Raw genomic sequence first — 26,479 nt, forward strand, 5'->3', positions numbered from 1 at the left:
AACATAGAAATAAATAAAACAAATACTACTATGTTTAATGTTTCAGTTTATCGCAAGTCAGTGTTAACAGCTGAGCAGCTGAACAGAGACCCTACACATACATACATATACCCAAACTAGGGTTTGTGTTCTGTTCCCCTTTTGTTTTCAAGCCTAGTATCTCAATCTCTTCATAATCGCTCCAGGTAATTTACTATCTCTCTATTCAAATTGTATAGATACGATTCATTCTCTTTGTGTGTATATATTTGCGTGTTCTTAAGCTGAATTTTTCTATTGTTATGATGGCATTGAGTTTCACTCTTGTTATTGCTAATTTTGAAATTTTCCTGTTGTCAACATCTCTTTGTTTAATTAATGCTGATGATTTGTTTATGTTGGTTGTATATAGTTGATAATACATGGGGTTTTGAATTTGAGTAATAGTATAGAATTTGCATTACAATTTGTGATATGTGTGTGTGTATCATTGTTATACATCTTGATGTGAAGTGATGGTATGATGTTTTCGATATTTGATGTAGTTGTGTGCGGTACTGATGTAATTGAAGAATATATAAAGGAACACAGAATATATAAAGGAGTGTTCGAACCCTTTTTGTCGTTCCTTGTAATTGAGCCGCTGTCTGATTTGTCTGATCTTATTTGTATTATTGCGGTTCTTATGTATTCTATGTTGGAAGATAATTTATAATATTACGGTGTGAAGGAAGCAAGTCAAAGGACACGGAGAAAAATGAATGATATGCTGAATTTTGAAAAATATGTGTGATTTATACTTACTGTGGGAAACTTAATGTTATTGTGTCCGTTGCTGATGTAACTGAAAAATCAATGATGGTGTTGTTAACCCTTTTTGTCACTTCTTGTAACCAAACGTCCATAGGAGTATCATACTTATATTTATTGCAGTTCTTACCCTGTACAATTCGAAGACAATAAATGTATTTTACAACACAAGAGAGTAAGATAGTAAAGTTCCAGCTCAGTTATTCCTTGGCAAAGGAGGAAATTAAGTGATATATTGAAATTAAGTGATATATTGAAATCTATAGTTTTGCAAATTATGTCCACTCTAGCAGTGTCGTACGCGAAAAGAAAATTCAGGGGGATCCAGTTATTTATAGTAATTAAATAATTTGAGTTGCATATCATTCTAATTGTATGTTGTATGAATGAAAGTTAATTAATTTAATTATGTAAAATCAATGAATTACATATCATTCTAATTGTATGTTGTATGGTTGAAAATTAAATAATTTAATTATATTAAATCAATATATGCATAATAATTGGGTTATTATCACTTAGAGCAACTCCTATAGGGGTTGCCAACTCCTACATGGCATGGCAATCTTGGTTGCCCACCTATTGGAGTTGTATGATTGCCAACAAAATGCCAACCAAAGTTGGCAACTTCCTCATACAGTAAAATCACTATAAGTATTCTAGCAATCTTATATTACATGTTAGTGAAATGGATGAGAGATGAGATAAATAATTGAAATGGATGAGAGATGAGATAAAATAATAATATATTAGATGATGTGGTAGAGGTTGGCAACTATTTTGACAACCTCTACTGGAGATGCTCTCAAGTATTCTAGCAATCTTATATTACATGTGTAGTTGATTTTTTTAAAAAGGAACTGTAGCTAAACTTGATTATAAACTTTTAAAATTTGTATAAGGGCATCTTTTGTAACTCAATAGAATATAAATCAATTTGGGTTTCAATGTTGGAATACAAATATTGGGTTGCAAGCCCGGAGCCCAAATGCCCAAGTTAGTGCAGAGTAGTTGTATACAGACTGAGTAAACTCATATAAAGATAAGTAATATGATATATACACCAACATCTTCTAGCAATCCACAACTTCTAACAATTTCAGAAGTCTATATATATACACTCTCTTGTTCTGGCACTGGAAAAGGGAGGCGGGGGGAGTATTTGCTGTTTGGTATAACTTAATATTTGTATCAACACTGTTTAGAACATATTACCAAGTCATTGGTTGATGTTGGCTATGTTTGCAGGTTATCAGTTTGTGGTGGTGGTGTGTTGGCTATATATCAAGAGCTATAAGAAAGCAGCAAATCTTACGAGTTGCAGTGTATTTGCAGAGGGAATCTATGGCAGGAAATCTGCCAGAGGATTCTTCTCTAAACAGCACTGCAGGACATTTAGGCAACATCAATAACCCTGAAGACTTAGATTGTTATGCACGCAGATGGTACTTTAGCAAGCAAGAAGTAGAAGAGCTTTCTCCATCAAGGAAAGATGGCATTAGAGAGGATGAGGAATCTTATTTGCGCAAGTTGTATTGTGCATTCATACAAGAACTTGGCATGGAGCTAAAAGTGTAAGTTTAATGTTGATGTAATAATTTAGAGAAATACATGAAATCTGAAGTGGAAGATACATAAAGGTTATGCATCTGTCTTCCTTTAATTGCTCCCTCTTTCTTGAGTATATTTATTGCACTCTCAGTGAGTGCTTCTTTCGAAGTTATCCTTTACATTCTTCTGGTTTCTACTTTTTCTTGGGAATAAAAGACACGTTTATTCTTCATTAATAAGTTGATGCATTTTCCATATTTGTTGTTCTTGCTCCTTTATGCAAGTCTTTTGCTCTTTGTCCTAGTCCTTCCAGCTTCTATTTAATGAATCTCCAGATATCTGCTGCCAAATTATATATATATATATATATATATATATATATATATATATGAGATTGTTTCTTCGGTACGTAAGAGTATCTAGTTTTTGTACTATATCAGAACTTTGTCATATATGACTTTGAGGTCCTCAGGATTGAGTTCTGTATATTACTGGTCAACCTCATATTGAACATACCTTTAAGACACCCCTTGCTCCTGTCATTTTCCTAATCTCTCAGTATTTAGACACCTACATTTGTAGATACAAGAATTTTATTTTTGATAAAAGCTAGCATTTCAGTATTTTGATTAGATATTGATTTTCCATCTTTTAATCTCTCCTCTCAGGCCGCAGCTGACAATCGCAACGGCACTGTTAATGTGCCAGCGATTTTATATGAGGCAATCTCATGCAAAGAATTGTTGGCAGGTACCAGTTTCCTTGATGTTGTATTGGATAGCTGCTATGCTTGCCCTTATTTCAGTAGATGCAATGACTTGTGGACCTCTCTTGGTGCATTTGATAGTCACAACATGCATTTTCATGGACAAGGACATATGTAACATGATAATTTTGGGACCAAATGACCAATACATAACCACATGGTCTTAAAGATCTATTTTAAATAACTTTACAGCTTCAAGAAATAATTTGTACCTTGAAAATAGTAATTTTGAGCATGTCTCTATTGTGCTCTAGTAGATTTAATTTGAAGGTTTCAGTGTGATTTTATATTGAAACTTGTTTATTGTTAAAAGAAGTGTAATCTGCTACTCTGCAAATACTGGGTTGTAGACTATTGCAACTGCATGCTTGTTCCTTGGTTGCAAAGTTGAGGAAACATCACGTTGGCTAAATGATGTCATTGTTGCGGCTTACAAATTAATGTACAAGTGGGATCCGTCTGCTTCTAAAAGAATACAACAGAAGGTATGCTAGACATAGCTATATTTTTTTAACTTAATATCTCTTGCAATTAAGTTATATTATTGTTTTTATTTTACAGGAAGTATACGATAAACAGAAAGAACTAATCATAAAAGGGGAGAGATTTGTACTGGCAACACTGGCTTTTAATATGAATATTGAACACCCGTATAAGCCACTTGTTTGGGCTCTCAAGAAATTGGAGATATCTGATAAGGAACTTACAAAAGTAGCCTGGAACTTTGTGAATGATTGGTAAATGTTCTCTGCCTGGATATTTGCACTTACAAAGCTTTTGAGACTGTGTCCCACTGTTATACATTTTATATGTTGTATTCTTTCCGGACCTGAATAATTTGTGCATGGGTCCTTTAGGTTGCGTACAAGTACACTGTGCTTGCAGTACAAACCTCAGTATATTGCTGCTGGTTCCATCTACTTGGCTGCTGGAATTCGGAAAGTAAATTTGCCGAAGGGCTGGAGGAGGCTGTTTGATATTTCACCCAAATACATGGAAGGTTAGTTTGTATACTTTATCCCCCATAGTCCCATACTTCACACTGGTCGTAGTTTTGCATTATCGTTTTCTGTAACTTTATTGTCTATAATATAGCCCAGTATTCTCAAGTTGTGAATGATATATCCATTGTGTACCCCCACTCTTTGTCATATTGTAGAACAGAAAATGTCTATATCAGTGTTGAAACTCTACTTCTTCCTGCCCTCCTCCTGAGTGGTGCCTAATAATATGTGCTTTTTTCATATTTTAGAACAGAAAATGGCTATATTAGTGGTTGAAACTGTACTTCTTCCTGCCCTCCCCTGAGTGGTGCCTAATAATATGTGCAAGTTTGCTTTGCTTGCTTTTCCTGCGCATCTATGTGTTTAACTTTGATGTGGGGCTGGTTTGGGAATTATCTTTAGAATAGACTACAGCTAATCACATTGGCAAGACAAGCAGGCAACATTCTAGTATGTAAACATAGAGCTTATCTATCTAATTCATTCATTTGTGATGCTTGCAAGCATTTTGTAATACGGCTAGAATTGTTGAACCCAAGAAGCATGTATGGTGCATAATGTAAGGTGGAGTGAGGTGGTTGGCATTTAATGAATGGTGTGTTTATAAATAACATTGTGCTGCTTGTTTATGCAAATTTACCTCCTGTTTATACTTGTGAAGTATTTAGCAGACAGTAATATTAATCATATATTAACTTAAGGTTCTCTGCAGATCCTTAGAGCTCAGGCTTTTAATCAATACATTGGATAGGATATCTGTCTGGTGGTTGTATATCTGGTAGATTCTCAAATGAAACTTTATATTATTTTTTCGAATATCACTTTAACCACTTCTACTTTCTAGTTTTTACAAGGTTCCTCTTACAAATGTGTACACACGTATATCTATATAGGATATAATATTAGAATATATTATGGGGGCATTTGGATGGAAGGTGGGAATGAGAATCAAGAATGAAGGGTATGAGAATGGGTATTCTAAGGGGCGTGGGAGGAATTCCTATTCCATACAACAAAATTGCTAATCCAAATATCAACAATGGGCTTGAGGTTCTGATTCTTGTTAACATTCCCGTTAAGAGGGCTCATAAACCATGAGCGAAACGTCCCCTATATATCTATGTACGCTCTAGTGTATCAAGTGTATATAACAGGGAGACGATGGCAAAGTGTGTTTATTTGTATAGTCCCGTTGTATTACAGTAAGAGGTTGTTGCACTGTTCCTAAGCTGTTAACGGTAAACAAGTAAACCTTGTTGATGACGTCATGATTGTGATGTCATGACATGTCATGCTTACATCTTAACAACCATGACCAACTTGCCAATAAGCGGATGTAGCATTTTTTTTCTCCTAATCCCTTAATTAACACATCAGCTACTTGATCTTTTGATTTCACAAATTAGATACTAATGATATCATTATTGATCTTTGGTAAAATGACAATCAATCTTAAATGAGGTTGACAAGGATCATGCATGTACTTGATCACAACTCCATTGCAGACGCTATATTTGGCCTTGTGTGTGGTCGAGGTAGATAGCCGTCCAACTAATCTCAAGATATTGAAATCTATCGACAATGTCACTAGCATCTCTACAAAGCTTACGATTTGCTTCTATTGTAGGATTTACGGGTCTACATCCCAACATACATGGTTCACTTGGAAGGTCAAGTGTATACTTTAGACTTCAATGCCAAGGATATTAATATTGTAGTTTTCTTAAGACTTTTATCTCGAAGTCCGAAGCGTCTTCGTTTAACATCTACAATTATATATGTTTTGTTGCAAGTGTCACAATATTTTATATTTAGGATCACATAAAGCATCGTGCCTGGTATGTGGAATGCAAATACTAAGACAAGGATGACAGAAAAGCTAGTGAAGGAGATAATTGCATTATAGGAACTAAGTTTGTGATAGTGTGGTTAGTACAAGAGTGTGTACCCTTTCTAATGGCTATAGGAAGATTAAGAGTGGGATCAAGAGTGGTACTGTTATCAGGATTAGTTATAGGAGGTGTAGGATATGTCTCGAGGTCAGAATTAGAGTGGCGATATCATGATTTTTCCATGTAGAATATGTGATCAAATCTAGCTTGTCAAATATCATTAGATCAATTGGCTCACTTCTAAAACGTGGGGGAGGATGTGGAACAAAAGACAATGTATTGTGGAACAAAGGACAATGGAGTTCTGAATTGTTGAACATGGAGTTTTTTGCCCCAAAGATATGCGGGGACATGCAAAATTAACACGAGAGATTGTACTACCTGCTTTAAGTGACCAATTTTGTTTTTGGCAATCTGATTTTGCTCAGAGGTTCTAGCACATGTATTTTGATGAATAATACATGTGACTAAATAAGATCTAAATGGTTTGTTACATTTGTATAAAGATCACTTTGAAGAATGTTAACAGAGACGTTAAATTGTTTAAATTATGTCTGTATCATGGGGTAAAAGGACGTGAAACACACAAATACTTCACTTTTAAGTTTTAAGAAGATTTACTTAAGGCGAGAATGACAATCAACAAATACAACAAACCACCTATATCTATCATAGGATGTCTAAATGGAGTCCAAACATCGGTATGAAAAGTAAACTTTCTTTTATTTCTAAATAGGTAACATGACCTTATATGTTTTGTTCACATGGTTTACAAGAAAATTCTTGCCTTTTACAATTTTTTTGCCAACTTCGAGGAGAGATGTGATAAAACACCAAAAAATGGATAGCTCACTCATATATGCCTTTGATGCAAGGACTCTGAAACATGATTTGATTTGGATGAAACCTGGTAATTTGCAAACTCGCAGATGGAAAAATAGCGTCCAGTTACCACTTCAGCACACCAAGGACCTTACTTGTCTAGATCCTGAAAACATGCAAATATGCAATGAGAAGGAAAAAAATATTGAGATTTTCAGGAACATATAGTAAGTTTGTAGTCAAGGACGGAATACTGATGAGAGACAGCGAGTAGTGCCATGGCCGTGAATAGGTGCCATGGCTCCAATGGCAACACAAATATTTCCTATTTCACAATGGTATGACTCTAGGGAGCTACAAGTTGTAGTCATGTGGGATGATGCTCCATGTCTCATGTCTAGGGACATTTATTAGAGGTAAATGACAAGAAATACCAACCAGCATGAGCAGAATTAGATGTGGGTTTTTGGGGAGCAGTGTTCACATGAACTGACGGAAAGTGTTCAATTATGAAGAATTGTTATTTTCCTTATTAATGGAGAAGAACCATATTCAGACACTGCTTGATGCCCCATGATAGACATCAAATTGTAGATAGACATCAAATTGTATGCTTGTGTATGTGGTGTATGAGAGACCTCGGTTGCCACCTCGACTATGCCCTTTTTGTCCCCGAATCTTGATGTTAAGGTGCAGAATATATTGCAATTTTCATGATTGTGGTGTAAACAAGTCCTCCCATAAGAGCCGCTGGAATCTATCTAGCTTTTGACTTGCCTCTAATCGAACACAAGCATATGCATCCTCAACATTTGGGAAAGGAACCCGTCCAATAAATTGGTTTTTGATACAATCATATGAGCACATGGTCCATCAAGAAATTTCATCACCCTTTCTTTGCTCAGTATTTTTTGATATTTCTCCTGAAGATGTTGCCACTCAAATATAGTGTAATGACGTAGTGATGTGAGCCCTGAATAATACGAGGCCAGTGTTTGATCTTGTTGAATCAAAGCACATATCTAACGATTTACTGCACCCCGCTTGGCTCCATTTTCATAGAAGGGATAAGTCCGAATGAGAGAATTTCATGCCTGTAAAGCTTGGCCACATTTCCATTTCCAGAGAAGGAATAAGTCTGAATGAGAGAATTTTATTTCTGCTTTATCAATAAAGATGTGGTTTTTGTGAATATGTACCTCCATAGACTAACAACCATGAACAAACCATGACATTTTCAGATTCCCAATCATCAAAACATGCATCCCTCTCCTTAGGTTGCTTGGCCTTTCCAATGATATATTTCATCAATTTATAGGCTTGTTTCGGAAGTATCTACTGTATCAGACATAGTATATTTATAAAGATAAACACCCGAAAAACAAACCTTAACCAGAAGACATTACTACTGCTATCAAGCCCAATCTGAGTATAATCTAAGTCCAGACTAGTGTATAAACAAAATACAACTCATACGTGTATATGATGTGCCAGCTAACAGTCCCTGTAAAAAACTTCCCAACCATTAATACGTAAACACACAAACACACATACATGTTTATAGTGACAGAACTAGATGGGAGAGATGTTACTACATGAGGTCTATGCTGAAGAAGGCAAGAAGAATTCCCTCGAGAACCATTGCTGAGGCTGACCAGTGGGAGTGTGATGAATCAGGGTAGTGTGTGGGCTTGTGGCTGAGTTTTTGTCGGCCAGGGAACAACTGGTGGGTTGTCTACAGCTTGTAATTTTTTGGCTTGATTGGAGATTTTTGGTTTGGAAGTTTCTGGGTTTCTGGCGGAACGGAGCTGATTTATAATAGTTTGTTCTTCTTAAAGAACTCAAGCTCTGGACAGATAATTACTGTCCTTTAAGGACCAGCCCTGATACCATCTTACAAATATATACTTACATATATGTATATGATAGAATAATAGAACAGTATGTATGTATGCTGCAGTGCGTAGAACAGGGAGAAGAGGGCAGAGTGTGTTTATTTGTATGGATCAGTTATATTAGAATAAGGGGCTGCTGCATCTTTTCTTATAGGATGTAAAACTTGGTTCCTAAGTGTTAACAGCAGACCCTACGTCCCTACCGATGACATCACGATTGTGGTGTCATGCTTACATCTTAAAAGTTCCTTTCGGAGAACAAGATTACTCAGTGTTCTTGAAAGCGTGCATATGCAAGAAGCATAGAGATAATGAGCACTCGAAGCGCTTTTCTTCGGAGACGCGCAACTTCACTGAAGCGCTCGCATCTGTATGTGTTGAGGGCTTAAGGACAGTGCAGAAAGCGCCGAAGGAAGTGGTTGTTTTTTTTAAGAAGAGGGTCTTCTAATATTCTTTCTTTCTTCTCCCTTATACTGCTTCTTGCACATATACACACATATACATATATAAGATTCTTGTATATCGATACATCTTTCTTCTGTATATCAGTATGGTTAAAATTACTTGTATACTGATTTTTTTTTCCTGTACTAATCTAATTTATTGTAATACATTCATTTCTTATACTTCTAATACTAATCAAGTATTATACATATACTTGTATGTAATACATATCAACTTATAGTATATACTACTCTCAAAAATAAAAATACTTATAGTACATACTGATTGCTAACTGCTAAAGCCCAAGTATGTTGATTTGTGATGCACTCTTGAGAATCTGAATCATAATAGTGATGAAGATGATTATGTATCTTGATGAAGAAGAGGAAGAACAATGGACAACTTTGCATTTTTTTTGTTATGCTTTGGATTGTTCTGGACTTGAATTTATATGATGATAAAATTGGTTGCTTTATCATGTATAACAATATAGTTTTGCTTATAAATGCCTTAATATCTTAAAATATTATAATATTTTGCATTATATACCATGTATATGTGTACATTTATTTGCCTTTGATGAATTCTGTCGCATCGGGCGTTGAGGTTATGCCCCAGGACTCCAGGAGGTATTTGCACTTAGATGCGCGTATTGCATTTAATAACCCTGGATTTACCTTGCTGGTGAATTTACCGGGCACATGGTAAAGTTGTATCTCTGAGTATGAACCTGAAGCTGTGAAAAATTTCTGTTACAGGAGTTCTAGATTTTCATTTAAGTGTCATTCCTTGTGAGATGGTTAAAGAAAGAAAATAGAGTTTAGGTGAGATTTTATGTATTAAGCTTTTTTACTTAGGTTGTAATTATTGATGTTTTTGTTTAACAAATTTCTTGATCTTCACTATTTGGGTGGCAATATGGCTTGTAGATGGATTACTTTCTGTTTCTTTTTCGCAATCGCCTGAAAAATGTAACATGTGTAATATAAAAGCTTCCAAACTCCCCCTTTTCTAAGTTTTTCACCCTTTTACAAATAGTTATATGTTTTCCTTTTTATGGAAGTAATTATACATGACTCTTCAGGTAATGAAAAGTTAATTAGGCCTTGCATTTCAGTTGTGCACCTTTTTGTTTGGGCCAAGTCTAAGGTGTGCCTTTGTATGCCTAGTTTTTTTTTCATGGTCTCTTTGTAGTTACTTGAAGAAAAGTTTGTATGGCTTTTTTATACAATGGTTATCCGGTAGTTGATATACCATGGAGTGGTAGCCATGAATATTTTATTGTGCTTTACCTTCGGGATGCTGCGCCAAAATATATTTATTGCCTTGTTTTTCCTTGTGATGATGGTGTTCATTTATCAGAATCAGTTTATTTATTAGGATTTTACTTGTTCCCCAATTTTTAAGACCTACGAATATAAATAGTTGTAATCTCGATTCAGAGGATACAATGATACATTGGTTTATTTGCACACACGTCATGATTCTACCTATTGTTTGAAGATAAGTTGTCTGTGATCCTAACTGTCATCCATCAATAATTATCACCTCTTTAAATTAAGTATATATTATATCCTGTGCAAAGCATGGGTCACTTTTGATATTTTATTATTTGTATTTTAGTATTAAAGTTTTTCTTTTATATATATTATATATTTGTTTTTCTGGGATTATTATTTATTCTATTTGATATTATGTGTGGAACTGTAATTATATATATAATTATTTTTATCAACTGGTTTCCTATATTTGTGTTTATATACATGAATATTGCATAATATTAGAATAATTGTTGAATGTTTCTATGTAGTTGCACTATTGTTTAATTAGTAAAGAGAAATAATTAGTGTTCCCAACACTAATTATTTATATAATATAGAAATATAATTAGTCCTGAAAACAAATAGAGGAGGCTTATTTTAAACTCATGTTACAGCCATGGTTAGGACCACAAACACGGTATTGGGATATAATACCGAAACCTCAAGTCAATTTACTGCAACCTATTGTTGTGTTGCCTACTACTTGCTCCGATAATATGATACTCAGCTTATTCTAGTTTGACTTTTTACGCAGCAGAAAATTTGTTGATCCTCTAAATGATTGTGGCATATCAGGAATTACTGATCAAGCATTTTTATCACTTCTCGTTAAGTTATAATAAGAATCTTTGTTAGTCCTGAAATATTCTAAGTATTATAAAATGTTTTTGCTCTATGTGTTCTTTTGTTTGTTGTAGTTGTGGTACTCTGGTAGTGATATCACTTTTTTTTTTGTCTCACTTTGGTTTGTTTCATTCGTTCAGAGGTTGTGCAACAGATGATGAGAGTATTGGAACGAAATCAGCAAATTGCCCAGCCATCTGTGCGTGGCAAGGGGAATGCTCCTAAGATTACTGAGAAAAAGGCGTTGTCCAGTAGCCAGGATTCATGCACTTTAAATGGCCCTGTTGCTTCAGGTTCCTCTGTCTTGAAAACTTCAGAGAATGCACGGCTTAATGATTCAATCTCTGTATCATCCAAGTGCGACAAAAAGCAAGTATCCTGTGAAGTCAAGGATTCTGAAAAAGAGACAAGCCTTTATTCATCCCCTGTTACTGTAAAAGAATTGTCCGGTAGCCCACGAGCAGGTGCACTAAGTGGCTCACACAATTCTGGCATTTCAGTATCAATGGCAAGTGGTGTAGGGCTCCATGATCCTGTGTTGTCCAAATGCAACGAAAAAATTGCCTGCAGTAATGTTCCGGATCCCTTGAAAGAAACAAAGGTACATTGTCAGGCAAGTGATTGTGGCAGCGCGGATAGTGTAGTGGAAGATTGTGACGATCAGCCTGTGAGAGAAAAATCAGATGTTAATTTGAGTTGCAAGATAGTTTCCATTGAAAGCAGTAGTTCTAAGATTAACCTTGACAGAATAAAAGAGCTTAGGAAGAGGAAACGAGATATGATTGCAAGCAGGAAGTTATTGGAGGACGAGGGTAAGGAGATGATGGATAGTGAAGCCTGGATTGAGAGGGAGCTTGAGAACGGCATACAACTGGAGTCTGCCAATACAGATAAGCAGAGGAAGTTATAAATATATGTAGTTTTGTAATAAGAATAGAACTTGCATATACACCCTGGCTATATACATTCTATAGTCTCGAGGGGAAAATTGCCCTCAATTTTCTTTCAAAAGAACAATGCAAATATTAGGTTGTAATTGAACATAGTATATCTGAATATGGAGGTAGTCCCATTGTTTCAAGTTAAGGTTCAAGTTTTACTTGATGCCAATGTGACGATGGGATTTATGAACCCTGCTAAGGAGTATAGGGATGATGTTAATATTTGGCGAAACAAGGGAGAAGTTGTAGGGGAGAAGTTGCAGGTAATTTTTCGCTGAACACTGAAAAATTGGAGGAAAATGAAGTTTTGTGCTTGAAGAAAATGACTTGATAAAAATGTATCTGGAAGGCGTAATATTTAGACTTAGGCGCAATGACTTGGGGGTGAATTTCTACTTGGGTTATGATCTTCTGGAGGCCTTTCTTGCAAGGCAACAGGTCTGGATCCTCAATTTTCTGATTGCCGGGTCTTGAATATAAAGTTGAAGCCTGTTTGACATTGCTTTTGTAGTCTGTAGACTTGAAAATAACATTTCTAGCGTTTCTTACCAACACTGTATTTTCTTTTCAAGTTGGGGGAAGTTTTTCTAAGAAATTTTAGTTTGTAACTTTTGGAGTCTTAGAACTCGTGAAAAATGCTGATATTACTTTTACAAAGTAAAACACAATAAACATCCAACATAATTCGAGAAAGAAAGTACATCAGTTTTGGGGTACTCACTCTGGTAATTGGTGTAATTAATGATTGTAGCTCATGAAATTGTTTGTTTGATAAATAGCTGTTTGTTTAATTTTGTTTATATTTTAATTGGATTTGTGTCAAACCTTTAATTCAAATAACTCTTCTAGGTAATTTTTTGACAAATAGTTTTTTGGATTGAAATCACTAGTTCAATTGCTTATTATTGAACACTAATATTAGCAGATTAACAAAGTAAAAATTTTAATAAACCCAGACTTCTTATTTATTTTTCCAAATCATTCCAAAACTTGAAATGGCCGCTCAAACTATATTATTTAAATTTGAAGATTCCAAATAATATACATGTTCCTGAACGAAATTTTAGAATAATCATTTCAAATTAGAGCATTTCTAACCCCAAAAACCCCTTAGCTAAAATCGTCTAAGTGGCATCTAGATAGCACTTATAAAGATTATCTAAAAAGTGTACAACTCCAACCAACCGCTCCTTAGCAAAAACATATAGCTAACCATGTTTGGTTTGCTATATTTGTCGAACCAAGTGAGCCCTTAGGTATAATTTTACACAAACACAATTATACATAATCCCATTGGAACACATAGATGTCTCCTTAGCAAAAACTTTACATAATAAGGTGCTGTTTGGGAGTTGCGCAGCAACAACAGTTTTTTTGCTGAAAAGCAGGTGAGAAACTGTTTGGTAAATCTAAAAGCAACTTTTCTGAACAGCAGCTTTTAGCCGATCAAACAAATACTAAATTTAGCCGATCAATATAGCCAACCATTATACTTTTAATTATTTCACTGTTCGATCACTTTTTAATCACAATTCTGTCTTTTTTTTCTTAATCAGAGGGAATCTGGGTATTAACTTTTTTCAGTGAAGCATGAAATTAGATTTTGAAATAAGTGAATGCATTTGTAGCAACAACTTGGCTGCGATTCGTGAAAACACTTTACACGTTTAAGTTCACGAATTCACTACGTACTGAACTCAAATGCATGCCATACTTTTTACATGAAATCATCAAGTCCTGCAAGGAATCCTAACTTCCAATGATTGAGAATTTGAGATCATCATTTAACAGCTAAGCGTCCGATATCTAAGTTCTAATAGTGGAGTTTTGTTCTGTTTGTGCTAAGTTCTAATAGTGGGTTTTCGAACCTAATTACACCATATATCGTCAAAAGTGCTGCACAGACAGAAAAATATGAATTTACTTTCTCGGTTTCTCGGTACTCCACTTGTAAAATATAAGTAGTACAAGTTCACTTATAATTTCAATATAACTTTAAAAGCCTACCTTCTAGTTTATACTTCCAAAATCCGACCGGCACAATTATTTATTTTTTAGTTTGTAGATCAATTATATTTGTTAAAGTATTATACTTTAAATTTAAAAGAGTTCTAATAAACGTGTTAAAAAATAACGTTCAGAATTCATTGGGACACATAAAATATGAAGTATGAAATTGTAGTGAACGAGATGTATATATCATAGTAGAAAGACGCCAACCAAACTATTCCCGTGTAATTTCTTAAAGTGTACTATAGTTACATTTATCATATTCTGACGAAAGTGTTAAAAATAACTTGTATAAATATTTTATTTTAAAATCAAAAACTTTTATTTCAAGATTTTCGAAAAACGAAACGAAAACTAGTTGCGAAATTATTGCTTGTGTTTAATCTAATATAGTAATATAAATGTCTCTGTCAGTGTGTATAAATACGAAAGGCAGCTTAAAAAAATCTCTTATCCTCCTTGCTCCTCACACCCACACAACATTTCTCCTCTCCTCTTTATCCGTCTTCTCTTTCACTCTGTCTAAATAATACATATAATAACACCATCACCATGTATACGCACACTTAACTTTATCTTCATCTTTATCTTTCCTCTACACATCTCTTCATTTATCATCATCATAATCATCATCAAGGACTAGTCTCTGTTTGATCTCAGGTTTATTTTCTGTTTTTCTATTTAATTGATTGTTTTTATTGTGATCAGTTTCAATTTACTCACTTTTTGATCATTTTTATTTGAATTAAGTTGTGCAACTATTTAGAGTTGTTTATGATAATGATAGGTTAACAGATCACACTGTTTGCTTTGTTATTGACTTTTTTGTTAGATCATCTAGTTAGGTTACGGATATTTTAAGTGATTGCTTTGATGATGATTGTTTTAATTCTGTTGTATGTATATTGATTCTAAACAGTTGATGATGTAACTTGCAATTGTGTATTGATTGAAAAGTACTCTATCGAATGTGAATGTTTCGGAGTGCTTAGGCGAAAAGGTTGTTGATGTATTTGCTTCAATGCGTACTCAAGTAAAAATCTCTTTTCGCACATTTGACCTAGTTAAATTTATTCCGTGGAGTAGCCACACCGGTCAGCTATAGGTCTGAAACTACTAGCACAAGAGCTTTGATCTTCAGGTCTGTAAATTGATTTAATATATTTAATTTTCATGATCTTCAAATAAATAAAACCGGATGATGTTTTATGTGATTATATGGAGCTTTCCGATCATGATATATTAACGCCATAATTATATGGACGGTTCATGTAATTAGATTTAGGATGTATCATAGGATGGTTTGTTGATAATTTAAGTAGTTCCTGTGTCAGTTTTGCGGTACTGTTATATGTAATTATGTTAACTTGGATACGGTCTCTGTCGGATATATTGAACTAATTAAGGGCAAAAAAATATTGTTGAAGTATTTGTGTAGAGGTTTCTCTGCTATTGTACTGATTTCTTGTTGCTCCAATATATTATTGCACGGAAAAGCTTTAATCCTGTATGTTTTGTGATATACTCACAGGAACAATGAGTTCTGTACAAGGACCTGTTATTTGCCCTGCAACAGTCCATGCAAAACAGACTGGAGCTTATAAGCTACCTATAAATGGACCTTTAATGAAAAATAGAGTTCTTAGAAGTGGATTCTGGGGGTTCAAAGGGTTCAATGGCAGCAGGATTAATGTGGGCAATCAACCGCGATTCCAGAAGGGCAAGGTAGTGAAGTGTAGTTTCAGCTCATCGTCCAATGGTAATGGTAGTACGGCTGAAAATTTTAATGAAAATGATGCAGATTATGTGAACTCCAGTGTTGTTGAAGCTGGTGAGTTCTTAATTGTACATGAGTATGCCATATTCTTTAGAACAGAATCCCACATGTGCTGTTACACAGAAATAACATTGAACTTGTAATTTTTAGTTTTTCTGGCCTCTTCCAATTGTGGATAATTTATTCTGTTTTACTTTTGAGGTGGAATACTGAAACAAATGGTGACAACTTGATCTTATGAATGACCACTTAATGCAATTTATGTGTTGTATTAACATGGATTTAGTCAAAGAAAATTCCAAATCCAGTTGTTACAGAGGAGCCTTACATATTGCACTAGAAAGTTTATCATAGTTTTGCAACTTACTGTAAGTATCATGTGGCTTTTGCGTTTAAGTTCCATTGTTGTAAACCAGTTTAATGCATTTTGCCTAAAGTTTAGTGCTTTGTAGTCAATATGTGAAGCGATATACAAATGGCAAATAGTTGATAAGCATGTTTCACCTTTTTCCAACACAGTTGAGGTGAAGAGCAGTGCAGATGGTTTCATGATCAAGATGAGAGATGGTAGGCATTTAAGATGTGCCCATAACAACCCTCATGGAGGGCATCTTCCTGATTATGCTCCTCATCCTGCAATTGTGCTAAAAATGGAAGATGGGACTGGTCTACTACTTCCTATTATTGTTTGTATGTTTTCGTTGCCTTCATATTCTTTTCAAAATAGGGAATATTTTATTTTCTATGTTTTAATAAATAATTCTGGATTTGATCAAATGACATGTTTAGAATATTAGTATAAAGCCGAGAATTTGAAATGACACCTCAAATTATGTCATTTGAAACCAAAATTTGACATGAAATATATGTTCCCAAAGGCATCCTAAGGTTAATTTTCTTTAAATCACTTGCTCTGTATTGCAGTGGAGATGCCAAGTGCACTGCTGATGGCAGCCATGCGCAGCGTCCACATTGTACGTGTTACTTGTATCACTAAAGCTTCTCTGGTGTCAGTTTTCATGTTTTGGCTTTAAAGTTGATGTATAAACTCAAATTTTGATTCTGTGTTTTATCAGGCTAGGCCTACAATGTATCAAGTTGTTAAAGAAATGATTGACAAGATGGGATATGCAGTAAGTTCTTTCGCCAAAGCTCAAGCTCTGGCACTAGAGATAATATTATCTTACATAAGAAAAAGAACATTATTGCAATTCATTTGATGAATCATTTTTTATGTATTTTACAGGTGAAACTTGTTCGAGTCACAAAGAGAATACATGAGGCATATTTTTCACGTCTGTACTTAACAAAGGCAAACTCCTATAACACACTTCCATTTCATTTTGATTTCATGACATTGTTTTTGAAAATATGATTATCTAACATTTGATGTTCTGACCTCAGTTGGATGATGAAAAAGAAAGTATTAGCTTTGATCTTAGACCTTCGGATGCAATCAACATTGCTGTAAGATGCAAGGTACCTTCGTTTATACATGCATATGCCAATTTTTTTTATTTATTATTTTTTTTTTTTTGCATATGTGCATTTGTGGTAGACTAGCAGGTCTTCTAGTCACACCAACAAATATGAGATAATGTCTATGTTTTTAGCTAAAGGATATATATCTTATACACGAGCCAGGAGAAAATGATTAGTAAAACAGAGCTATCAACTTAATCTTTTTTTTAAAAAAATTATTTTATGTTTTCAGGTGCCAATACAAGTAAACAAGTTTTTGGCATATAGTGATGGAATGAAAATAATCGAGCCAGCAAAAATTTCAATTCCTGGTTCTTCAGATGGCTTACTATTCACAGAACTGGACAGGTATGGTCACATAGTATCGACTTGAGCATTGACAAATTGCTAAAGGGCCATAAGTATGCTTCCTTAAAAACGATTGTTGAAAGAATTAAAGGATTCACAGTAAAAATTACCTTTGGCAGCAATTGGGAATGAAGGAATTAAACTTTAGCTGATAATTTCTTTTCCTAAGATGTATACTATGGTTTCAGGCCCAATGGCCAGCCTTGTGTTGAAACAAAGGAATTCGATCTTGTGCGCAACATGCTGAAAGCTGCTATTGAGGAACGCTACACTGATGCTGGTAAGTTTTCGCATCTTTTTGGAACTTCTACATCTTCTATTTGGTCCACTTGTCTCTGTTCAGTCAGGGGAATATTTAGGGTTTTCAAATTCGTCAAACATCAAATGTAAAAGTAATATCTCCTGAGTCCTGTCCTATAAATGAGTCTTCATTTGTTTTTTATAGATAGAAATCATGCTATTTTAGACACCTTTGGTTCATATAGTTTTTGCATTTTGTACGTTTAACTTGATGCTTTGGCACTTGAGTATCTGTGTTTTTTAAAATAAAAAATAAAAAAATTGCTGAGTGAGAACACTGGCGAAGTCCACAATATATATTTTTTGGTATGTAAAATTTTAACAAGGTTTTTGATGCTGTCTTACAGCTCAGTGGCGGGATAAACTTAGCCAATTCAGATCAAAGAAAAATTGGGCTTAGCAGGTATAGTTTTGTATAGTTTTGTCTTTTTAGCTTTTAGGTTCTGTATATTGTTGTTGAAAGCTACATTAAAGGGGTTTATGCTTATTTCTATACACCTCAGATGTGCCTTTGATTTGAAAGTGACTAACTTATATACCTATCTGCTTCTACGATGTATGCAGGACCAAAGAATTTGTACATAGAACCCATATTTCAGAGTACCTGCTTCCTCAGCAAATTAACTATAAAAGTATATATATTAATGTATATGTAAGATGATTGTGAATATTTTGTAAATAATCTTCATATGACGGACATGTTTTAGTGCTGCTGTTTGATGTTACATCCAGTTGATTGCTTCAACTTCTACTTTGTTACTCCCATTAATCTACTCTTGTTTGTGGCATCTTGATATCTTTTTATAAAATGAGCATCTTCAACCCAATGACTCCTTCCCTCCAAGGAGATAATAGACCCCTACTATCCATGTGGCTCCTGCAGTTCCAGTTATATTTCTTCTCTTTAAATATATAAACTCTGAAATGCTCTGCTATGCTAAATTTCTCATATGAATATTTCATTCTGCAAGTTGACGAGGAGAATTAAGGCAGATGACATTGTTATGTAGACAGAACCTCAGGTATACTTAAAAAAGTGTGAAAGAGTAATAAGAGAACCCTTCGAGAAGGAAAATAACATAAAGAACGCTTCTCTTAGGGAAAAATACAAGGGTCCTGGTCCCTGCCAGGGACAGGTTTTTTACAACAAACACTTCCAGATCCGACCGGATCTCTATTTCAAGGATCCAGATTAAAATTTCGTTTTTTTAAGTATCCGCATAATTCCGCGGATAGGGAAAGTTCTTATCCGCGGAAATTTCCGCGGATAAGAACTTTCCCTATTCGCAGAAAATTATAGCGGATACTTAAAAAAACAGGTTTCAGTCCCTATCCGCGGAAAATTTCCGCGGATAAGAACTTTCCCTATCCGTAGAAAATTATAGCGGATACTTAAAAAAACATGTTTTAATCCCAACCCTTGGAATACAGATCTGATGATAATGGTGCTGTGTGTTAGATAAGAGCTCCATGACAATCGACTTTCATAGACCAAAACCCAAAATACAAATACTAATTCTTACTACTCCCTCTGTCCCTCTCATTTCTTTACAGTTTTTTCACACTGCTCGACACGCATTTGCGCATATAAAACATAATTCTATAACTTATTTTTTAAAATTTTCTTTTTTGTATAAAAATTTAAACATCAAATTTTTATTCAGAAGAAAAAAAAGTTTAAAATAATTTATCGAACTATGTTTTACGAGAGCATTAGAATGTGTGTCGAGCCCCCGTCTCCCAATGTAAACAAATGAGGGGGACGTCCCCAATGTAAACAAATGAGGGGGACGGGGAGTATGTATCTGTGCCCTTCATTTTAACGTAAGCATAGCCAAATCTACATTTGTTGCCCCTTAATCATGCATACAACTGGCAAATTATTTCTTTCTTCTAGAGGCTGAACCTGACATTGAAAAATATAGGGAAAATAGATTTTTTTGTCACCGAACTTATTATGTTTTTAGAAACTTGCCACTCAACTAAATTTTTTTTCCTTTTAGTCACTGATGTTAGGTTCGGAATATTTTTTGCCACTAAAGTTAGGTTCGGATTTGATTATTACCATTATATTAATTTTTTGTAGTATTATTAAAATGCTGTGATAACCTGTAATATTTTGATGATTTGATATATGTCTATCTTTATATATAGTACTTTTATGTAGCCAGGATCGTTTATCTTCGGTGATAAGAGTTAAACACGCATTTTACGGTTTCAAAAAGTGTACTCTCATAAATTATTTTAGTTTTTCTTCCGAATTAAAATTTAGTGTTTGAATTTTTATACGCAAAAAGAAAATCTCATAAATCATCGAAGAATAAGTTTTCCTCTCTATTTATATATCTTTATCTTGAAAATTATAAAAAGATAAAGTTATTAAAAATTATGAGGATAAATTTAAGAGAGATCTTAAGCTGAACTAGGTGATTGAAACTTTAATAGTGAAAGATGATGCATCGTATCACTCAATTATATTTTATTTTATCATGGAGAGCATAAATTATTTGAAGTTATTGATTCCATACTGATGATTTAATGAATTTCTAGAAATCTAATTACGATTTTTCCTGATTTTAATATTATATCACCTCATTTTATGTTATTATTGCTATATACAAAGATATAAACATACATCATATTGTCAAAAAATTATATACTATCACTATGTGTTAATGATGCTACAAAAAGTCATCACAATGCTAATATTTATATCCGAACCTAAGTTAGTGACTAAAAACAAATCCAAACCTAACATCAGTGACTAAAAGGAAAAAAAATTTAGTTGAGTGGCAAGTTTCTAAAAACATAATAAGTTCGGTGACAAAAAAATCTATTTTCCCAAAAATATATTATTAGAACGCAAAATAAACAATTATTATGCTCTCTTTTTTTCCTTTTAAAGAATCTAAACATGAAGAGAACCAAATATATAAAACTATTATGGTGACTATTATTATTGTATAACCCAGATAATTTGGAATACAAGTTGTACAGTGAACGAAGACCTAGGTATAATGTTCACAAGTCTGCAAGACTACACAGTGATCTGTGCCTTTAAGCAAATGTTATACACCTCATTGCACTTTAAATGTTGAACACATTACTGTACTTGGCTGGTTCATTGTGTCGAAGAGACCATCTGACTCTTTCCTATCAAGCTCCCAAAATTACAGATGTTGAACACATTACTGTACTTGACTGGTTCATTGTTTCGAAGGGACCATCTGACTCTTTCCTATCAAGCTCCCAAAACTACAGCAAAAGACGACACGATGATCAGTTCAAAAGAAGTTACAACAATATCAGATAATTTTATTGGCCCGCCTGATTAATAGGAGGCTGATAATCAGAAATCTAATGTGTATATAGGTGAAAATGATAATTTTTTGTCAGATTGGTCAAAAATAAATAGACCTGAGCATGCAATTTCGAGAAGACACTTGACTAAGAGCCTCAAGTTTACTAAATATTTTCTCGATGAAAACATAAGAACTCTGCACATGCATAATATAAATTTGTTTTTAAAAAACACAGTGGAGCTGTCATGATAAGTCTTCAAGGGCAACCTTTACCGTCCATGATAAAACCAAGTCTATTCAATTTATGCAACTCTACCTGGATGATGCGTCGTTTTCGAAATCTGAGAATAAGAGCGAACTATTTTTTGGTCCAACTCATAATAGTATTCCATCTTCTTCAAAGGTTTTCTATCCAGGTCAAGAAAAGATGCCTGTGAAAGAAATTCAGCCATTATACAAATATAATAAACTGTGCCATTTTAGCAATATTCCATCTCCTGCAAACATGACACATTAAGGAGTGCACAAGCAGCAGGGTTGGGGTCAAGGTATGATTTAATAGTTTAAAAGTCTAGATAATTCATGAGACATTTTAGTAAATCAAAAGCACTCTGCATTTACTTGCATTATTTTATATTATCAGCTAACGATAACATGTTCTTGTGTCAGATAAAATATAGTAAGGGATTATAAAATTTGTGTGTGAACTTGGTAAAAGACAGATTGGTGAGAATCAGATGGAAGTTCAGTTCTCTTACATACCTTGTATTTAAAGCTTTGTCTGGTTGATTTTAGTATAACAGTATCATCCAAAGATTCCAGGTCTCCTTTATCAGTGGGTCTTAAGCTAATCATCATACTCAAGTCCTTCGCAGTTGCAGCAATTAGATAGTCCTTTACAACCTTCAAGCTCTTACTAAATGGATCAGAATGAATACCTGCATATCTTTCAGCCAGTTTCTCTTCAACTTGCCGAAATTTACTGCATACTTTGCAAGACTGGGAAACAGCATTATAATATGCATGAATTGCCCCTTCGATGTCAAGCGTATCAAGCATCTGGGCTTTAAGGAGCCTATCTAAAAGTCGTGATCTGAAAACTGTCTCAGCAATAAGCTCTAGGAACTTTGTTGTACGACTGCCATCGTCTGATTGAATCACACATTTCAGTAATTCTTCAAATGTTTCTCCAGTCAGATGATTATTGCTACTTGGGACACCACCTAAGCCCCCATATACGAGGGAACCATTCAAAAATACCCGAAAATTGTTTTGAGGTGTAAGATAAAGGTCTGTCAAAGCTTTATTCACTCTCTCTATGGATTTAGAGAACAGATCCAATGGATCATATTTGCTTAGTTCTGATATCTGAAACAAGTTTCAAATGTTGAGGAAAGTATAATTAACTGGGGGGTCAAACAATCTTCCAAGTCAGAGGAGCAACATAAAGTAACCAGCAGAACAGATTTTAATACATTAGTGTTGAAAAATATGCCAGGAAACCAGATGCCTATCAACCAAGAGATATATTGTATACTGATAGACAATGATTTCGAGCTTAGCATTTAACCAATAGGGATCGGCCTTAAGAATAATGTAGCAGATAAAACAAATACCTTCCCCTGATGGAATTTCAGGGCCTGATGCATTTGAAACCGACTTATGCTCTTCTTAACAGAGTTTTCGTCAGCTATTAAATCTGAAACTGGCAGAAATCCACACTTGGGCTGCTTTGAGTAACCAAGAATATATATGAGAAAAAGAAAATATATATTATGCCTTGTAACTTATATATACTTTATCTTACAACTCTTTAAGGAAACACTAATAAGAATTGATAACAAGAACATTAACATAAGGGTGTAGAACCTTTATCTCAACAGTTATGCAGAATTCTTTATTAAAAACACCTGAGAAAAGGTAAAGAAGAATCTGTGTTATAAGCTAATCATAATATAAAAGCATGAAGAACGTGAATCATCCAGATGTTTAATGCACTACTATGCTACTGTTAACTTTTCTTGTTCCAATAAATAGGCAAGCATAATTATTAGTATCAAAAGTATTTTAGATGTGGTACTTACTGCCAGGAAAAAGTGAGAGATCAGAAAGAAGAAGAGCAGAAACACATTCAGTGTTGGTCTTTGCATCATTGACTCGCCATGAAGGACGCTCAGAAAGAACATTACTTTCAACAGACTCCAAAAATTCCTTGCCCACAAGGACTCGGACCTACCCAGTATATAGAAACAGGTTAAGGAATCTTAATACAAGACTAGAAATCTGAAGATAACATACGTGCACTTTTAATCCATGTATTCTGGAGGAGAAAAAAACTGGTTTAGGACCATTATAGGAAATGAAAAGAGCTTTTCCGGACTATTAAAATGAAGTATAAAGGATGTCAGACAAGAGCAATTTTAATTGATGCATTCTGGATAAAAAAAATTGGGTGCACAGAGCATAAAACGAATTGAAAAAATAATAAAATCGGACTGTTAAAATGGGCCAGAAGAAGGGCAATGTAAATCACTCAATTATATGTACCAACTCCAGTGAAGTAACCTCTAACCAATGTTGGACATAGAACATTTACCATGTACTATTATAAAATATAAAGGGAAGAGTAACCAAAATTTATATATTTATATATTTATCTAAAAGTAATTGGTCCAGAGCGCCAGCACCCGTGAGAGGTTAATTTTGAATGTAGTAGGAAGTATAGATATTAAAAATATGCAGAAGATATGAGGCTAAAGCAACACATACCCCAGCATCAACATTATTGGAACCTAGCAGAGGGCTCATAACATTCTTTACGTACAGGTGCTCAGCCATTTCTCTAGATGGGGCTGATGCAAGTTCATCCCAAAGTAAGCATTCATGCTTGCTTAGGCCTGAGAATCCATTATCATATTCAGCTCCATTTCTGGTTATCTTCCTTACACGCAATACTTTCCCAACCTATACAATGAATTACAAAGGATTTGAATATGCTAGTGACAAGTGAAAGTAATGATTCAGAACTGCTAAGGATATATGATCTACCAAAGAGCTCTTGTTCTAGCGGTATCAACCTCAATCCGCAGGAGGTCGATATATTGTACAGTAGATTCCTCTAAATAATATTCTTATGACCAGATAAATTTATCATTGTCATATACGAGAGCTTTATACTTTTTTGATAAAAACAATTATATTATAATTCCAAGTACTAATACATATCATATACATAATTTTCAAGTGATATATACTAACGTTTATGTAAATTAACAATCCTGGAGTCAAAATAACACATAAATTCTATAACGCTCTTTAATTGATGAAATAATGCCATATATGTGACATATAAAATATCACAAAGACGAACTAAAGGTGACTTTGATAGTAATACACAGTGTTCAACAAGAAAAAATTGCACAATTAAATATTAAAAAGTATTTTTCATGTTCACAAAATTTTTATGTATATATAAACATGTATATAGTCTAAAATACTATCACTTTGTGCAAAAGTTGTGACCGATATTTAACACTAAATTTTCCTTAATATATATTAGTTTAATTCTCATACTGTAATATTGTAACTGATTATAATAATCCATGGATTCCGGTGATTATTCTAATCCATCAGAGAGTTGGGCAGGTTTATAAAGAGTTCACTATTAATATTATCATAATCACCAAGGCATGCTATATTCTCTAAATAAAAAAAGCCTTTTAAACCCTCCAAGATTCTTACTGTACTTTATAATCCTAATATGATACTGATAGATATAATTTGACTTCAATTCCTACATTACGGAATAAATAGTAACACAATTCGTCAAAGACATTATAATTCCAACTTAGTTCCTACAGATATAGTAAAACTTTTAAGCTAACGGAACCCAATAGTCAATAGATACTAGATCAGTACACAAAATGCAATGAAAACAGTGGAAACAAGTAAAATGGGGGGGAGAGAGGGAGGGAGAGAGAGAGAGAGAGAGAGAGAGAGTTTACAAAAGGAGGGAAGGAACCCGTGTAAGCAAGAACAAGATTAGCAGCCCCTTCTCCCCTATAAGCCCAATCCCCTGCATCTTTTGCCTCTAACATGATCTCCATTCCCCCCTTCCCCGCAAAGCCAGAACAATATATAACACAGTTTTAATGCAATACTAAAATCAAAGCACTTGTCAACAAGAAGTAGTAGTACTTTGTATTGCAAGCCGTGCTCTTGGACAATCTGTATCTATATTTTTTTTGTTCAAGTATATCTGTACAATGATGATGCAGGAAGAGAAAAGGATAAGTCTGAGAGACGCAGGTTGCGGTGTCGTTTTTGGTTGGTGCTCTGTATTCCAGTATTTATTATTCGGGCGCCAAACGAATGGTTGGTCTATGTGCCGCACAAAATTATTTATATTTGCATCAACTCACATGCCTTTGCTTGCCACTCGCGGTACCTCTAGAACGTGTGAAATTGGAATCATTCGCTTACATAATTAATAGCGAAATATTTAAAATAATCTATTACAATATTAATTAACTATATTATATATTAATATTTAATATATATTATTTGGTGTTAAATTGAGATGTATTCATAAACAGTTAAAGGAATTTAAAAAATTTAAAAATTTTAGGGGCTAATCACATGATTATTCAATTAAATGAGCGGATTTTGAAATTCATCTATTCGCATATATCTCGTCATTTTAATTTATTATTTTTTTTTTGAACAAACTCGTCATTTTAATTAATACCTAATTCTTGTCCCAGATTTTCCATCAGACTTAAGAATCTCCCAATTTTTTTAATAATTATATATTGATAATTAGTTTAATTTCAAATTATATATTTCTTCTTTCTCAACCAAAATTTAATCTCTAATTACTAATAGAAAATATATCCAAACAATATCCTTCAAATGGGGGAAGATGAATATGATTAAACTATAGTATCAATTAAATCCAAATACATTCTTAAACGATCAAGGGAATAGAAATC

The 26,479-nt window shown here is 34.0% G+C and overlaps 3 protein-coding genes across 4 annotated transcripts; 2 read left to right on the forward strand and 1 right to left on the reverse strand.

Annotated features, from left to right (window-relative positions):
* LOC108224092 (cyclin-T1-5) lies at window positions 1-12,877 on the forward strand. The gene is made up of 7 exons (XM_017398642.2): window positions 1-185; window positions 2,038-2,363; window positions 3,009-3,090; window positions 3,457-3,591; window positions 3,668-3,843; window positions 3,964-4,106; window positions 11,469-12,877. The coding sequence occupies exons 2-7, from the start codon at window positions 2,134-2,136 to the stop codon at window positions 12,236-12,238; spliced, it is 1,536 nt and encodes a 511-aa protein (XP_017254131.1). The 5' UTR covers window positions 1-185; window positions 2,038-2,133; the 3' UTR covers window positions 12,239-12,877.
* Window positions 12,878-14,707: 1,830 nt separating this feature from the next.
* Window positions 14,708-18,931, forward strand: LOC108223949 (bifunctional nuclease 1). Its single transcript, XM_017398426.2, has 11 exons — window positions 14,708-14,939; window positions 15,811-16,110; window positions 16,576-16,746; window positions 16,981-17,030; window positions 17,133-17,189; window positions 17,303-17,368; window positions 17,461-17,535; window positions 17,771-17,886; window positions 18,075-18,166; window positions 18,534-18,589; window positions 18,751-18,931. The coding sequence occupies exons 2-10, from the start codon at window positions 15,816-15,818 to the stop codon at window positions 18,584-18,586; spliced, it is 975 nt and encodes a 324-aa protein (XP_017253915.1). The 5' UTR covers window positions 14,708-14,939; window positions 15,811-15,815; the 3' UTR covers window positions 18,587-18,589; window positions 18,751-18,931.
* A 2,184-nt stretch (window positions 18,932-21,115) lies between these two features.
* On the reverse strand, window positions 21,116-25,861 carry LOC108224031 (inositol-pentakisphosphate 2-kinase). Of its 2 annotated transcripts, none has more exons than XM_017398551.2 (8): window positions 25,493-25,861; window positions 24,258-24,452; window positions 23,573-23,720; window positions 23,358-23,398; window positions 23,105-23,215; window positions 22,251-22,856; window positions 21,805-21,919; window positions 21,116-21,441 (listed from the first exon to the last, which is right to left on the reverse strand). In XM_017398551.2, the coding sequence occupies exons 1-8, from the start codon at window positions 25,592-25,594 to the stop codon at window positions 21,428-21,430; spliced, it is 1,332 nt and encodes a 443-aa protein (XP_017254040.1). In that variant the 5' UTR covers window positions 25,595-25,861; the 3' UTR covers window positions 21,116-21,427. The 2 variants fall into 2 exon arrangements, with proteins under 2 accessions (XP_017254040.1, XP_063949226.1); XM_064093156.1 differs by having other exon boundaries at window positions 21,299-21,444; window positions 25,493-25,804.
* Window positions 25,862-26,479: the final 618 nt, after the last annotated feature.

This window comes from Daucus carota, chromosome 5, assembly GCF_001625215.2.
Source record: "Daucus carota subsp. sativus chromosome 5, DH1 v3.0, whole genome shotgun sequence".
NCBI classification, from domain to species: Eukaryota; Viridiplantae; Streptophyta; class Magnoliopsida; order Apiales; family Apiaceae; genus Daucus; species Daucus carota.

Coding starts and splice junctions, on each gene's coding strand:
- LOC108224092 (XM_017398642.2), top strand. CDS start 2,134: ATGGCAGGAAATCTGCCAGAGGATTCTTCTCTAAACAGCACTGCAGGA. Junction 3,091..3,456: donor ATGCAAAGAATTGTTGGCAG/GTACCAGTTTCC, acceptor ACTGGGTTGTAG/ACTATTGCAACTGCATGCTT. Junction 4,107..11,468: donor TTCACCCAAATACATGGAAG/GTTAGTTTGTAT, acceptor TCATTCGTTCAG/AGGTTGTGCAACAGATGATG.
- LOC108223949 (XM_017398426.2), top strand. CDS start 15,816: ATGAGTTCTGTACAAGGACCTGTTATTTGCCCTGCAACAGTCCATGCA. Junction 17,190..17,302: donor TTGACAAGATGGGATATGCA/GTAAGTTCTTTC, acceptor TGTATTTTACAG/GTGAAACTTGTTCGAGTCAC. Junction 17,887..18,074: donor CTATTCACAGAACTGGACAG/GTATGGTCACAT, acceptor CTATGGTTTCAG/GCCCAATGGCCAGCCTTGTG.
- LOC108224031 (XM_064093156.1), bottom strand. CDS start 25,594: ATGGAGATCATGTTAGAGGCAAAAGATGCAGGGGATTGGGCTTATAGG. Junction 24,453..25,492: donor CGGGTTCCTTCCCTCCTTTT/GTAAACTCTCTC, acceptor TTCATTGTATAG/GTTGGGAAAGTATTGCGTGT. Junction 22,857..23,104: donor TGAAATTCCATCAGGGGAAG/GTATTTGTTTTA, acceptor AACTTGTTTCAG/ATATCAGAACTAAGCAAATA.